At 40.4% G+C, this 16838-nt stretch overlaps 1 protein-coding gene across 1 annotated transcript in view; it reads left to right on the top strand.

Annotated features, from left to right (window-relative positions):
• The first annotated feature begins 4696 nt into the window (after positions 1 to 4696).
• Positions 4697 to 16838, top strand: part of prom1b (prominin 1 b) — a 40322-nt gene continuing 28180 nt past the window's right edge. Inside the window, exon 1 of the mRNA XM_067403747.1 lies at positions 4697 to 4943. Within this exon, the coding sequence (XP_067259848.1) occupies positions 4697 to 4943 (247 nt within the window). The remainder of the gene's footprint in view (positions 4944 to 16838) is intronic.

Below are 16838 nucleotides of genomic sequence, written 5' to 3'. Positions count from 1 at the left end.
CAAAAGCAAGAGGTGATGTAGCTGTCAAGGACTGGATTAAACTCAACCTCTCTGACCCCAAGCCAAAAATAGTCACCTAAAGATTATGTAACGCTAAACTGATCTGTGCTAAAACCATAGAGATCTGAACACTAAACCGATTGAGATTTTGACTTGGAATGTGTGTAAAATTAGATCACAGAATGAAGGAATGAATGAATACCACTATGAGGCAAGTCTATTTAAAACTGGATTAGAAATCTCCAAATACTTAGGCTGTACACAATCTCTAGAAGGCTCTCCGTTGCTAGGTTGATATACAGTGGAGTTCCAAGCTCAGTCTTTAAAAAAAAATCCTCACTTTTTCATTATATTACTTTACATTTGGTTTGCTCTCCATTTGCATTAATAACAAAACCACTGCTTGAATGAATAAAATCTGGTAATCATGTTCTCAAAGGCTGTACCAAAGAGCATCTTGCACTTCAGTCAATGAAAGAACATCACATTAGTATGCTCAATATCCTCCTGGGACCCAGGAATAGACTTCTGTCCTCTGTAGTGGATATTATATTTTAGTGGTTTTCTCTGACATCATACATGTCACAGTTTTAAGTCTGGATGTCCTGTAAAGAGCACATGCAGGGCTTTGCAGAGATACCAGATTTTTAGAGGTTTCCCCATTACAACAACAACTTCTTGGTCTTTAAATACGACTAAAAAATGAAAATTAGCACTCTTATGGAAATATGATAATATTTTGTGATTATTTAAATCTGATTAATTTTCAAATTGTTTATTATAAATCAACATCTCAGGAAAATGTTATGGGGTTTCAAATCAAAATATGACTTTATGTTATGAAACAGAACATTGATTACATGTCCTCTGTAGAGGACACCAGGACTTAAATCATGTTTATCAGGCATTTCAGGAGACACAACAAGTGAATAGGGAAAGAAATTATATATCAATATTCCTAATAATTATTAGATATTATTATGAAAATGTTGCCAATTATTGCTCTCATTATTACACTTCTTTTTTCATTGCATGTTGCTCCAATAATACATTAATATGCAAATTAGATACAGTGTATAGATACATTGTATTGAATGGGAAAACCCATGTATGGCCATTTTACCCTCATACTGCATAAAGTAAAATGGTATATCAATTAATTCCATTATATGTTTCATAACATAGTTGAGAATCATCTTTATACAAAGTTTGGTTAAAAACAATCCTGAAGCCTAAAAATTGATTGGTGATTAAAAAAAATCCCATTGTTTTTGCCTATACATGTCATTTCATGTCATTTTATTTTTTAAACAACTTAGTCCTGGTGTCCACTACAGAGGACATAGCATAACATATGAATAAAATATAATTTTTTTTAAATGTTATTTTTTCATTTGTTTCTTATGCTTTAAACCAGTGGTTCCCAAACCTGTCCTGGAGGACCCCCAGCCCTGCACATTTTCCATGTCTCCCTATTTCTGACACACCCATTCCAGGTCTTGCTGTCTCTACTAATGAGCACATGAGTTGAATCAGGTGTGATATATGAGGGAAACATACAAAATGTGCAGGGCTGGGGGTCCTCCAGGACAGGTTTGGGAACCACTGCTCTAAACAATATAATGACATGAAAAAATACTTAATTTAAAAAAAAAAAAAAACATTTGGGGGTCTCAGGAGGATATCACAAACTTACTTATTAATTTAGCTTTCTGACCTAAAAACAGTGCATAATCTTGAATATATTTGACATACAGTGTCTTTAACACAGTGCTCAGCGTAAATGAGTACACTACCTTTGAAAAGTAACATTTTAAACAATGAACACAAAAACAATTTCCAAAATGCTGACTAGACTAAGTTTTATATAACATCTGTTTAACTTATAACATGAAAGGTTAATAATATAACTTAGAGAACAAAATTTTCAGTTTTACTCAAATTAGGGTGATGCAAAAATGAGTACACCCCACTGAAAGTCTCTGAGGCAAAGCTACATTTTAGACTACAAATGTCTAATTTAACAAGAATTTAAAATGTCTAATTTAACAACAATCACAGGTGAGTCTAATTATTCATTACACAGATGTCCCGCAGACAGTATAAAAGGGTGTTAAAACCCCTTCCCATTTCATGCTGTCAGCAATGGCACCACATGGAAGAAAAATATCACAAGACCTAAGAAAATAGTTTCTTTACACCAGAAAGGTGAAGGCTACAAGGAGATCAGCAAATCTTTACTTATCAGTCAGAATACTATAGCAAAACTGATATACTAAAAGAGAAGATGTTACCATCACTCCGTGCCCTTGGTCGTCATGCACTTTTCCAACATGACAATGATCCTAAACTCACATATAATGCCACTGTTGGATTTCTGAAGAAGAACAGGGTGAAAGTGCTTCATTGGCTCCTGATCTGAACCTCATTGGCTCCTGATCTGAACCCAGTCGAACACCTATGGGGAATTCTGAAGAGACAAGTTGAGCATCACTCTCCATCCAGCATCCAGTCTCTAAAAGAAGTCATTCTTGAAGAATGGAAAAGGATAGATGTTGCAAAATGTCGCCAACTTGTTCAGAAGACTTGGTGCTGTCATTAAAAATCATGGAGGCCATACAAAGTAGTAGATGTAGTAGTTTTTGTTGTGGGGTGTACTCATTTTTGCATCACCCTAATTTGAGTAAAACTGAAAAATGTGTAATCTATGTTATATTATTAATCTTACGTTCATGTTATAAGTTAAACAGATGTTATATTAAACTTAGTCTTGTCAACATTTTGGAAATTGTATTTGTGTTCATTGAGATATTAAAATGTTACTTTTCAAAGGGGGTGTACTCATTTACGCTGAGCAATGTAAGTTTTTACATTTCAGGTATTTATTTATTCATATTCACCTCTTTAATACATTGTTTTACCCCTTGAACATACGTATGTTAAATTTGTGTAAATATGTTTTTTTTTCTCAACCTAACTCTGCATTTTTACATTTATTATTTATTTTTAATCATAAAATGTTGTTTATATCCAGGTTTAAATTAGGTTTTGACTTTTGGACTTCACTGTATACTGAATAGAATATGTCAGTCCCAATTAAGAAGAATTAATGTGTCTAGTTGAATTTTGAGAGACTTGTCTCAGGGTGATACACATGCCTATTAAATATTAAAATAATCCTTTCCTTTTTTCTTCCCTTTTTTTTTTTTTTTTGATAAGAGCTATTATTGTTTAAAAAGAATAGAACAGTTGGGTTTATGGACGAAAATAGGAAAAATATAATCATTATTTTGTTCTATTTTATTGTCCTATTTACACCTGATCAAAGCTCTCTTTCTCTTCTTCTGCAATGTGTGTTTGTGTGTGCACATCAAATTTGGTTGTGATGTCTGACATAATACAAATTGTGGCCTCTTTCTCTGTCTGTCCTTCTCTCGCTTTCTTTTCTGTTTGTTGGTATTCATGTCCATGCACACTCAACCGCACAGAGGCTTTTCAGCTGTTCCAAATGTAGCTGTGGGACATTTCAGGGCAGAGGACCATCAGCTAGTGTCTTGGCAGTCTGGAGTTGCTGCTTTTCAACTCATTTGACTTTTTGACCATACTTAAAGAGAATAGAACCACGTATTTATGTGAAAAGGACTGGTAGTTAAACTTTTCACGGCTCTGAAGTATCCCATATACTCAGAATTTGTCCTCTGCATCTAACCCATCTAAGTTAGTGCACAGACTGCACACACATTAGGAGTAGTGAACACACACAGTGCAAACCATGGACACACACAACCAGAGCAATGGGCAGCCATTTTGGGAGCGATTGAGGGTTAAGTCCGTCCATGCCTTGCTCAAGGGAATTGAACCCACAACCTTCAGGTTACCAGACTCTAGGCCACAACTGCCTAATGGGGATTAATTATATGCATGTGATATAATGTATAACATCCGATAAAATGTATCTGGATTTGTTCTAGAGAAAATAAGATGCATTTATTTGATACTTAGCTAGCTAGCTAGATAGATAGACAGATAGATAGATTAGAATGAATGAATGAATGAATGAATGAATGAATGAATGAATGAATGAATGAATGAATGAATGAATGAATGAATGGTTTTGTAATCTTCATATTTGGCCGCAAAGACAAATCTGTTTTTTTTTTTTTTTAAATAAAAATCACCCCCTGCGCCACATGTTTAATTTATTGACAGTAGTTATATATTAGTAATGTTGTTGGACGGTTATATGCTCTGTGCAATTTTAGAGAAGACATTGTAGTTGTTAAAAACTACTTTGACTTGGCTTGACTCATCTAGACATGATTTCCCTCTAAAACCATCTCCAATGCGCGTGCACAGAGACTCCTCTGGCCATCAGACAGAAGTGCAGCGCGCAGCGGGAGGCGCAGGTCAGAGTCAGACAAACACTCAGCTCATCCTGAGCTTTCCAGACCGCAGGGATGTGTACCATGATGCCATCAGAAGGAAAAGGGGAATAAACGCATAAATTGGAATATTTTTTTCATTATTGATTTTCTTTTTCTTTTTTATGTGTCCCGGGTTATTTTTTAATTTTTTTTATTTTTAATGTCGAGGACTAGAGAGCATTCCAAACAAATATACTTTTCTCTCACTTAATCTGTCCTTCCCTTCACTTTCCATCCTGTTATTAATCAAAATCATGCCGCGAAAAGGACTGATGGACATGTGGTGGAAAGTAGGGCTCGTGCTGGTGATGTGCTGGGGTCTCACGAGCAGCGAAGCCCGGGAAGAGCACCATAACTCGTCTTCGCGCACCTCGATGTTCAGAGCGCCATTGGATTTTGGCTTTGTGCCGTCGGTGGTGTACGAAACGCACGCGTATTATGAACCGGGTCCCATCGGTGTTCTTTTCCACATGGTCCACGCGTTTCTGTACGTGGTTCAACCCAACCCTTTCCCCAAAGGTGAGATGCACACCGGCTTGGAAACACTCAAAAGTTCTCCACATTCTTGCTCGTGTATCAGATTCACATGGAAAACTTCCATATATACTTACAGAAGTGTGTTATAGACTTTTAGATAGATTAATATTGCAAGTGCCTGCTTTAGTCAGTATCAGATGGAAGTCTTAGGCATATCGTATGGCAAGCCGTTTAACACCTATTTCTTAAAACTAATATCTTTGGTAACGTTTTATTGTAATGAGTCCTTGTTACAGTGTTATTACACAAATAAGTGCTGAGTAATATTAATTAACAACACCGTTAACTTACTATAGGGTTAATGTTAGGGGTTTGGTTTAAGGTTAGTTGCTTGTAAGTATGCATAATTTACCGTTGTTACTACAGTAAGTACATGTGTAACATGGACAATGCAAAATATAGTGTTATATAGTGTAACCAATTCAATTGTACTTCCTAGTAATCTAATAGTGACTAGTATGTTTTTAAATTTCACTTGCTTTTCATTAGACGCAAGTAGGCATAGGCCTACTTATTCCAGCAGAACATTCAAATAGTCACTAGTAGGCTACTTCATTTCTTGCTGCTAATAATTATTAGTAGTAGTAATAAATATTCTATTGTTCTTGGTACCAAATGACTAATAATACATGACTAATATAAATTTGATATTTGCATATTTGTAGATTAGTAGATATGAGACACTAGTATCTATCCCATTTGTTACCTGTAACATGACTAATTGAATAGATGTTGATTGCTATTGGAATAAGTACTAGTATGTATCTAATTAATGGTAGGGGTCATGTATGACATTACTATTTAAGTCAAAATTCAGTATCATTGTTGTTGTTTTTTTGTTGTTTTTTTCATTTTGTGATTGGTTACAGTGTAATTCTGAGCAGCACATTGCAGTCCTATTCATCAGACAGCATTTACACTGCAAATGATGAGGATTAGTCAGGAATGGCAACAGTTCTCAACACTTTTAAAGAGCTGCACACATGTAGCACGTTCTTCCTGAATGGACCAGAACACAGGGTCTTTAACTACAGTATTTTTAACCTGACACGCAATGGTTAGTGGCAAATTCGGTCAAGCCAGTCGCAGTTAAGATAATTACAGTAATCTGCAGGAAGAGCAGAGACCTGAAGCCTTATGTTTTGATTTTGCAAAATCAACAATGACTATTAATATGCAATAACAGTGAGGCGAAATGGTCTGATTTACACAGACACATATTTTTAGATGATCTGCACTACTAACATAACAACTAATAGAAGTGAGTTTTAAGGAATAAATGTTAAAACAGCTTGCCATAAATGCATTAATTGAAATAATGTGTTATGATGTTTATTGTTATGCCTGGATGTGCTCAGTGATCTGCTCATGAATCATCATCATAATCCTTTTGCTTTCTGAACCTGCAGAACCTATGTTGGTTTGGAAACTATTCACTGGATAAGTTTGCACTTGTTTGTACTGTTTGTAGTAAGCTGGAGAAAGGATGTCTGGCTACTATAATAGCTCTGGAGAGTTCATTAATGTACAAATTACCAGGTGTAATTCAAAAAGTGATGTTTTAATCAGTGAGTTAATGAGGAGTGCACAGAGACTGGAATAGTGTGCAACATACTGTACCACAGCTGTTACATTACAGTGTATAGTGAGACCTGGGTTAGCTGACACGCAGAAAATTTGGCAGAAGTCACATTTTTATTGGGGTTGATATTTTTGTACATATCAGGAATAATAATTGGAATGAATTGCTTTGTGCAATTCTTTTAGTTTTTGAAAGCCTGTGAAAGACTGTTTAATGGCAGGTTTCGATGTGACAACTTACCCCATTATCATGTGGCAACATGCTTTAAATGTGTGAGCAACAAGCTCATTGACTGCACATGTGACATGGACCAATCAGCTTGTGCCAATAGTTAACGCTGTAATTATCCTCTGCCTGCACCATCAGAGTTTCATGACTGAACTATGTATAGATATATATTTTTAATTAGACTTTATTGTATGTGTCTTCACAGAAATTAAATTTCAAAAATACCTAACCCCATATATATATTTACTGGGGTAAAAAGTGTGACAAACCTACCACAATGTGTTTAAGGTCAGGCTGTTGGCAGGTGGATTTCTTTGTGAGGTCAGCATGTTGAGCATAGAGGAGCGCTTGTGCGTGTGTGTATGTGTGTTTTTGAGTAGAATAGGATTGCGCGGTTAAGTCCCTGCAGCCTAACCAATTAGCCGATCTGCTCTATGAGTCACCTGCCCAATCAGGTAAGCTGATAATCTGAGTGCCATATGCTCCAAAGGTACATGCAATACAAATGCCTCTCCTGACAAAACATGCCTGCAAGAGAACAACGCCAAAATAACCATTTCATAACATTTCTGATTTTATACCACCGCTTACTTAAAAATAGCACATTTTAAGAAACGGGATGCCGTTTTTAACCTGTAAACACGTGGGTGTGGATTTACAGACAGAAATAGATCAAACACAAGCCACTGACTAACAGATATTATTCCTAATGCAATCTCTTTTGCTAAAGCATTCTTTGGAGTTTTTTAACTCCTGATCTTAAAGACAGGTACTTCTGATGTAGAATTAAGGCTGGATTACTGGATTAAACAGCAGTAACATTGAGCACATGGTTCAGGTTAAACGCCACTACATTTCTCCCTTCCGTCTGTCTGCAACTCATTTTCCAGATGAGTGACAGCTCACAGGTTTGAACACAGTTGAAGCATTTTGTCTGTGAAGGAAGTGGTGGATTTATGCTTGATAGACATAATGCAGCTTAATCTAGCCGCATTTACGCTGTCTGAGGAATGGACAGATGAAAGAAAAGAGGGATGTGAATATAAACAGTCTAAGTCTGAGGTTTAATCCAGGGACTCCCTTTGTCTCAGCCCAGATAAAGCTTAATATCTCTGATCACTGGATTTAAAAATCTGCACTGTAATTGAAGGACAGGGAGATCAACACCCAGATATGACCCACTTATACTGGCATTGTCTGTGTGTGTATGTGAATTGAAATCTCTCTGTTAGTCAGTGGTTTAGTCAATGTTGTGTCATATAATATACTATATTGCTGTCAAAGTGGGTCACAGTTCTAGTCATAAACATTGCATATGTGCTTCATTAGCTTCAATGTTTTTGAGTAGCTTTCTTGTATCTGTGAGAAAGGAGGGTAGGAAGTAAGAGTGTGTGAAAAGGGGGTGAGGATTAAATAAGAGAGAAATAGGGTTTGATAGAAGAAGGGAGAAAAGGGGAAAGAAAGCATTAGAGAGGGAGAGGGACCACTTAACTGCCCAACAGCAACACTGTAAGAGGATTAACCATATGCCATTATAACCAGTGATACCCTTTCTTGTTCACCCAGGATTTCTCTTGTTCTCTCGTTCTCTCTTATACACAAATGCACAGTTTGAGATAAAGGGTTGCCATATCTCACATACATATGTGTAATTCTATAGTATATAAGCACTTAGATTCTCAACCAACACTTGAACACCCTAAAATTTAAATTCTTGATTTTCTTGGTAACACTATAATATAATATAAGAGGTAATGTAATTAAAAGCAGAGATCAACATTAAACAGATTTAAATAAATACATTTGCAATATACTGTATTACATATACTAAAACTGTTGATTCTGCTTTGTTCTCTTGTATATATATGGTTAATATTTTAATAACATTTTTTTCCTGTGATGGCAGAGCTGAATTTTCAGCAACCATAACCCATAACTCCAGTGAACTACAGAGAACAAATTAAACACATAATAAAAATACATTTAATTTTGTAATGTACTAAATATACTAATGCTGTATATTCTGCTTTGTTTACAGAGTTATACCTATTATCTCTCAAAAATCATTCTAATATGCTAATATAACATTTCTTCTTCTTATTATTTTTTTATACTGATTTCTTGATTAAATGAAAGTTTTAAAGAGCAGAATATATTTGAAATATAAATCTTTGTAACATTATTATCTGTACAGTCACTTTTGATCAATTTGATGAATCCAAACTGAATAAAAGTATTGATTCCCTCCTCAGAAAAACAAACAAAAAAAATCTTACTGACCCCAAACTTTTGAATGGTAATATATTATAATTGTATCTATAATATATTGTATCTACAGAGACAGCTGGGTCTTTCAGTTTAGTCTTACCCACCCTTACACAATAAAAACGTCACCTAAAAAAGTTGGTCAATGGTCAGACGTTCTCTTTCTAAGTGGACAGATCTTTACTACAATAAGCTAGTCAGTGTGTCAGGCTCTTGTGTGTCAGATATTGCTTATGTGTAGCTTTAAAATCTTACAAAGTGTGTTTACATGCATAACTTAAACTATTATCAGGAAAGACCTACTGGGTCAGTTCAGTAAATAGCAGAGTGAATTCTGCTTTGAAAAAATGTTATATTGTTTTGACTGGGCAGGTATCAGTGACCTGTAGTAAAGCAGTTCTGCTAGTGTTTTAAAGCACAGTCTTGGCAATGGCGTTATATTTTGGATCATGTTCTGTTGACCTCTGTAAGGTGTCATGCCAGAAAAAAATACCTGCTAAGTTTAGTACAACTGAAAAGAAGCTTATCCTTTTATGCAAAGGTGTTTTAGGGTTAAGTGTTTGTTTATGTTCAGTGCAGTTAACATCTGCAGTACTTTGCAGAATCGCCACTAGGGGAGGAGATGTTTCATAAAGAATGCTGTAGCACTTGCATTCAATCATTAGATGAATATGGAAATATTGTGTATTACTCATTATTTTAGTGTGTATTACAATATATAGTATCATATATACTACTAGTATTCTTTGTTTGCTAAACTCTCTGAACCTTAACTTTATTCCAGAAAACTTCCTGCATTTTTATGTTTTCATTTATTTAGTATGTTTATCAAATCATTAACCTCATTAGGACTATTGGCTTTTTATTTTTCATTTATGTAAAATGGTTTGATAAAGATATAATTGTTACGGATGCTGGTGTAGAGATGAGGCTGATACGGATTTCCACAATCAAACAATACTTTAATGAACACAAAGGCAGAGTACATCCAACATACGGTAACATAAACAGAGAACGGACAAGGAGTGAAGGGAGTGAGTGCAATATATAGGAGTGCTAACAATAGAGTCCAGGTGCAGGTGATCCGTGATGATGAGGAACTGACGAGGGAAGTGTGTGCAGGTGAGGAGAACAGGAGGATTCTGGGAAATGGAGTCCAGGGAAACAAGGGATCTGTAACAGTACCTCCCCCTCCCGGTAGGCGCGTCCTCGCGCCGTAGATGTAACAACCGGGAGGGGGGCGGGTGCCCTGGAGACCTCAAACCGGAGCAGGGGGAGGAGTAAACTGGAGTGGAGGTCTCCAGGGCAGGTCCAAAAACCATGGCGGGTCAGGAGCCGTGGGCAGCCATGGGGGGTCAGGAGCCGTGGGCAGCCATGGGGGTTCAGGTGCAGCGGGCAGCCATGGCGGGTCAGGTGCAGCGGGCAGCCATGGCGGGTCAGGTGCAGCGGGCAGCCATGGCGGGTCAGGTGCAGCGGGCAGACATGCAGCGGGAAGACATGGCGGGTCAGGTGCAGCGGGCAGACATGGCGGGTCAGGTGCAGCAGGCCGCCATGGCGGGTCAGGGACCGAAGGCTTCATGCCGTAGTGCCCAGGCGGCGCTGAAGGACCGGCGGGAGATGGCGGAACCAGCGGCTCCGCCGACCGAAGCGCAGCCGGTGCTCCAGAAGGCCGCAGTTGAACACAGACGACAGACAACAAAGTGAACACCAGGGGGAGTGAGGAAGCCAACTGGAAACGAGGGATGGAGGGACGGAGCGGAGACGGAGGAGTGCAGTCCAGAGGGGAGGGCAGGCTGACGAGGGACCAAGGTGTGAACGGGGGCAGGATGGAGACTTGTGAGGCTGGAGGACTGATGGGCAACGGTGGAGCAGAGGGAGGTTGGAGCCAGGGTGTAGGTAATCGCCCAGAGGTCCGAGGTGGAGATCTGGGCGAGGGGGCTTGAGGTGGAGGTTCAGTACAAACACAAATGGATGGAGGTGGGAGAGGGAGGCAGGGAGGGTAAACAGTCTTAGGGCTGTAGGTTTCAAAAACACAGTTCATAGGAGCAGTTGGTTCGGCGGCGGCGGCGGCTGGAGCGGCTGGCTCGGCGGCGGCGGCCGGAGCTGAGGGCTCGTAGGCGTCGGAGACTGGAGAACTTTGCTCGGCGGCGGAGACTGGAGCTGCTTGCTCGGCGGCGGAGACTGGCGCTGCTTGCTCGGCGGCGGAGACTGGCGCTGCTTGCTCGGCGGCGGAGACTGGCGCTGCTTGCTCGGCGGCGGAGACTGGCGCTGCTTGCTCGGCGGCGGAGACTGGCGCTGCTTGCTCGGCGGCGGAGACTGGCGCTGCTTGCTCGGCGGCGGAGACTGGCGCTGCTTGCTCGGCGGCGGAGACTGGCGCTGCTTGCTCGGCGGCGGAGACTGGCGCTGCTTGCTCGGCGGCGGAGACTGGCGCTGCTTGCTCGGCGGCGGAGACTGGCGCTGCTTGCTCGGCGGCGGAGACTGGCGCTGCTTGCTCGGCGGCGGAGACTGGCGCTGCTTGCTCGGCGGCGGAGACTGGCGCTGCTTGCTCGGCGGCGGAGACTGGCGCTGCTTGCTCGGCGGCGGAGACTGGCGCTGCTTGCTCGGCGGCGGAGACTGGCGCTGCTTGCTCGGCGGCGGAGACTGGCGCTGCTTGCTCGGCGGCGGAGACTGGCGCTGCTTGCTCGGCGGCGGAGACTGGCGCTGCTTGCTCGGCGGCGGAGACTGGCGCTGCTTGCTCGGCGGCGGAGACTGGCGCTGCTTGCTCGGCGGCGGAGACTGGCGCTGCTTGCTCGGCGGAGACTGGCGCTGCTTGCTCGGCGGAGACTGGCGCTGCTTGGCTCGGAGGAGACTGGAGAACTTGGCTCGGAGGAGACTGGAGAACTTGGCTCGGAGGAGACTGGAGAACTTGGCTCGGAGGAGACTGGAGAACTTGGCTCGGAGGAGACTGGAGAACTTGGCTCGGAGGAGACTGGGGTTGAGGGCCATTTCATCCCCTCAAATACAATTAAAATCCCCACAGGCACTGGAGCTGGCTCTGTGGGGACTGGAGCTGGCTCTGGAGATACTGGAGCTGGCTCTGGAGATACTGGAGCGGGCTCTGGAGATACTGGAGCGGGCTCTGGAGATACTGGAGCGGGCTCTGGAGATACTGGAACGGGCTCTGGAGATACTGGAACGGGCTCTGGAGATACTGGAACGGGCTCTGGAGACACTGAAGCGGCTTGCTTCCTCCTCCTCCGCTTACGGGACCCAGTTGAGGATTGTGGGTCCCGTGTGGGGCAGGCAGGGAGTTCGCTGGAAAGGTGTGCGGAGGAAGCCGGAGGTTGACTAACTGGCCCGGCCAACCGTGTTTCTGGATGGACCGGACGACAACACTGATCCTGAACCTCTTCTACCAAGAATTTGGAGCCATTCAACCACAAAATTAAATTGATAGTATCGCTTAAGGAGAAACAAAAAACAGGTTCATCAAAACGGATAGTGTCGTCATCCAATCCATCCAAAAACAGGGAGATCAACTGAGCGTCGGGCCAGTTAGACAAGCAAGCAAGCTCAACGAACTCCTCCACATACCTCTCCAGCGAACGTCCTACCTGCAGGAGCCCGATAATGCGTTCGCTGGCTGTTAGGGTGAGAGGCGATGGAGGAGCTGGATCCAGGGAGCTGGGGAAAGTCTCCATTTTTTTTTTCTGTGGAAATCCCAAGTTTTGGTCCGTTCTTCTGTTACGGATGCTGGTGTAGAGATGAGGCTGATACGGATTTCCACAATCAAACAATACTTTAATGAACACAAAGGCAGAGTACATCCAACATACGGTAACATAAACAGAGAACGGACAAGGAGTGAAGGGAGTGAGTGCAATATATAGGAGTGCTAACAATAGAGTCCAGGTGCAGGTGATCCGTGATGATGAGGAACTGACGAGGGAAGTGTGTGCAGGTGAGGAGAACAGGAGGATTCTGGGAAATGGAGTCCAGGGAAACAAGGGATCTGTAACAATAATGTCTTACAGTTTTTTACAGACGCTAGGACACATTTCTCAATACTTAGGTCACTTTTGCAAAACTCTTCACACAGTTCTCCTAACCAACTTTCAGCTTGGCAAAGCAGTTCATTTCACATTCAAAATGCACTAAATCTACCAAAACACTGTATTCAGGTCTCAAATCAACTCATTCTTTCAGAACACTAGCAAAGGTTGACAGCCGACAAACACACTCTGTCACCCACAAAACAATGACCTAAAAAACACTAACAACATGTAGCATTATACAATGTTTTCTTGTGTAAAACAAGGACACATCTCTGTTTATAATTCACTGCAATATATGTTACTGGAATGAATCAGACGTGATGCAGAATTCGTCAATATTTTATGTCGTTTATTTATTTTTATAATTTTTTATAATTCCAAAATACAAGAATTTGTATACACACCATCCACTGATACAGATACAATTCAATTGTTTTTATAGCATTTAATTTTAAGATTTAAAATATATTTCATTAAAATATTACTGTAGGAATGCAGCAAATTGCTGTCTTATTCAGTTTTGTATTATGTTACTGTTTTGAACACAAGTTTAACAGTTTTGAAAACAGTATGTAAGCGTGTGCAAATTGGCCTGTACGTACACAGAGTTTTGGCAGTTGTTGTGTCTGAGTGAGAAAAGAATTCATGAAATTTGAGAGATGTAGTCAATGAATGCATTTTGTGCCAAAGCAATGATAAATGATCCTCAGTTTAGCCCACATAGACTTCTGTTGTGCTCACTGTGTGAAGAGTTTTGCAAAAGTGACCTAAGTATTGAAAAATGTGTCCTAGCGTCTGTAAAAAACTGTAATGAAACAATCCAGAAATTCCACTATTGCTATCAGTAACACCCTCACCTGAAGGAGGTGAGGTAAAGACTATGGTTAGTTCAGATCAGGTAAAACATGATAGATGAGGCTGTGCTGTAGGATATTTACTGTAGGTAAATCTGTTATATATATTAGGCTAATGTATTGATCTAAATTAATAGCTTTTTATTAGTACCATAGATCATTGGATAATGATAAATAATGATGTGCACGGATGAATCATTCATAATAAATACTGCAATATCCCATAAGAAATTTGAATTCTCAATTTTGAATTTGTGGTGACTTTAAGTGTTTTCACTATGGTCTACTTAAAATACCAAAGTTTGTGTGTGTGTGTGTGTGTGTGTGTATAGATGACTTATAATGGCAATCATGTGGTGTATAACCTGCATGGGAGTCCTGGGAAAATTCGGTTGCAGCTGGAAGAGGTGTTAGGCCAGTAGGGTGTGCTCACCCTGTAGTCTGTGTGGGCCCTAATGCCCCAATATAGTGATGGGGTAACTATACTGTCAAAAAAGCACTGGCCTTTGGATGAGATGTTAAACCGAGGTCCAGACTCTCTGTGGTCATTCTGGCCAAATTTGCCCATTGGCTTCTGTCCATCATCATGGCCTCCTAATCATCCCCATATATACAGCGCCCTCCACATATATTGGCACCCTTAGTAAATATGAGCAAAGGTGGCTGTGAAAGTAAATGTGCATGGTTTATCTTTTTGATCTTTCATTCAAAAATTTCACAATTTTTTCTTTTACCTTTCATTGAAGTAAAACAATTGAAAGTGTGCGAAAACTCACATTATGAAATAAATGTTTTTCTCCAATACATGTTGGCCACAATTATTGGCACCCCTAGAAATTCTTATGAGTAAAATATCTCTGAAGTATATTCCCATTCATATTTACATTTTTTAGCACACCCGGGTGATCATGAACATGAAATTGTTCAGCCATGACTTCCTGTTCCACAGGAGAATAAACATGAGGAAAAACAAGGCCAAATTCCTTAATCATTCATCACAATGTAACCAAAGAATATATTTCTGATGTGCAGCAAAAGATTGTTGAGCTTCAAAAAATAGAAAGTGGCTGTAAGAAAATAGCTAATGCATTGAAAATAACCATTTCCACCATCAGGGCAATAATTAAGAAGTTCCAGTCAACTAAAGATGTTACAAATCAGCCTGGAAGAGGACGTATGTCTAAATCGTCCTAATGCATGGTGAGGAGGAAAGTTTGAGTGGACAAAGACTCTCCAAGGATCACAGCTGGAGAATTGCAGAGATTAGTTGAGTTTGGGGTCAGAAAGTAAAAAAACAAAACTAGGGCTGCCCCCAAAAACAAAAAGCACCTACATCCCCACAAGTTGTTTGGGAGGGTTTAAAAAAAAATCCTCTGCTCTCATCCAGAAACAATCTCCAGCATATTCAGTTGTCAGACAAGACTGGAACTTCAAACGGGATGAGCTTCTATGGTCAGATGAAACTAAAAAAAGAGCTTTTTGGCAGCAAACCCACCAGATGGGTTTGGTGCACACAGGGATAAAAAGTACCCCATGCCCACAGTTAAATATACTGCTGGATCTTTAATGTTGTGGGCCTATTTTTCTGCTGGAGGTCCTGGACATCTTGTTCAGATTCATGGTATCATGGATTCTATCAAATACCAACAGATAAAAAAATCAAAACCTGACCGCTTCTGCTAGAAATCCAATAATGGGCCGTGGTTGGATCTTCCATCAGGACAATGATCCAAAACAAACATCAAAACCAACACAAAAATGCATCACTGAGTACAAAATGAAGCTTCTGCCATGGCCGTCCCAGTCCCATGACCTGAACCCTAAAGAAAATGAGTGGAGTGAACTGAAGAGAAGAAGCACTGACAGCTGGGAATCTGAAGGATCTGGAGCGATTCTGTATGAAGGAATGATCTCTGATCTCTTGTCAGCTGTTCTCCAAACTCATCAGGCATTATAGAAGAAGACTCAGAGCTGTTATCTTTGGAAAAGAACATTACAATAATTGAGTGCCAATAACTGTGGCCAAAGTGAACTAGAAAAAAACATTTATTTCATAATGAGCCTTTTCCCTCATTTTCAATTGTTTAACTTCAATGAACAGTTAGAATTTTTTAATGAAAGATCAAAAGGATAAACAATGCAGATTTATTTTCACAGCCACCTTTGCTCATATTTACCAAGGGTGCCAATATTAGTGGAGGGCACTGTATATTGATTGGCTTCATCACTCTGTCTCCTCTCCACCCCAAAGCTGCTGTGTGGTGGGTGTTGTGGCACAGTTATGTTTGCCGTCGCATCATCCAAGTGGATGCTGCACATTGGTGGTGGTTGAGGAGATTCTCCCTTTCGTATGTAAAGTGCTTTGAGTACAGAGAAAAGTGCTACATACAGTAAATGAATGAATAACAAATTATTATAACCTTCTGTAATACATGAGCATAAATACACACACATTGGATATGTATATTCTATTCCCTAACCCTAAGCCTACCCATCACAAGAAAACTTTCTCTTTTTACATTTTCAAAAAACATCACTTAGTATTTATTATAAGCTGTTTTCCTCATGGAGACCGGATTTCGGATATTGCCATCTGTGTGGGGACATTTTGTCTGCATAACGTAGGGTTTACCATGATGACATGACCACACACACACACACACACACAAAGAAATGTAGGTTGAGCAGATGGTTTGAAACAGAAGCTAATGTAGCATTAGCACTGACAGCAAGACTCATGCCATTGCCACTGCACTGTTATCACAGCATTTAACAGACACCTGCAGTGCTTTACGCAGGTCTGTAATTAACATTAATCTAATCTGTTGCTTTGGCATAACGATGCATGACCAACAGATCAAATAAAGAATAAATAACTATTTGTTTCTTAGAGTTAAACTTTCAACAGCAAACA

Source organism: Chanodichthys erythropterus, chromosome 12 (genome assembly GCF_024489055.1).
Source record: "Chanodichthys erythropterus isolate Z2021 chromosome 12, ASM2448905v1, whole genome shotgun sequence".
Lineage (NCBI taxonomy): Eukaryota > Metazoa > Chordata > Actinopteri > Cypriniformes > Xenocyprididae > Chanodichthys > Chanodichthys erythropterus.
The sequence above is the reverse complement of the archived record's forward strand: the minus strand, read 5'-3'. Positions and strand labels throughout refer to the sequence as shown.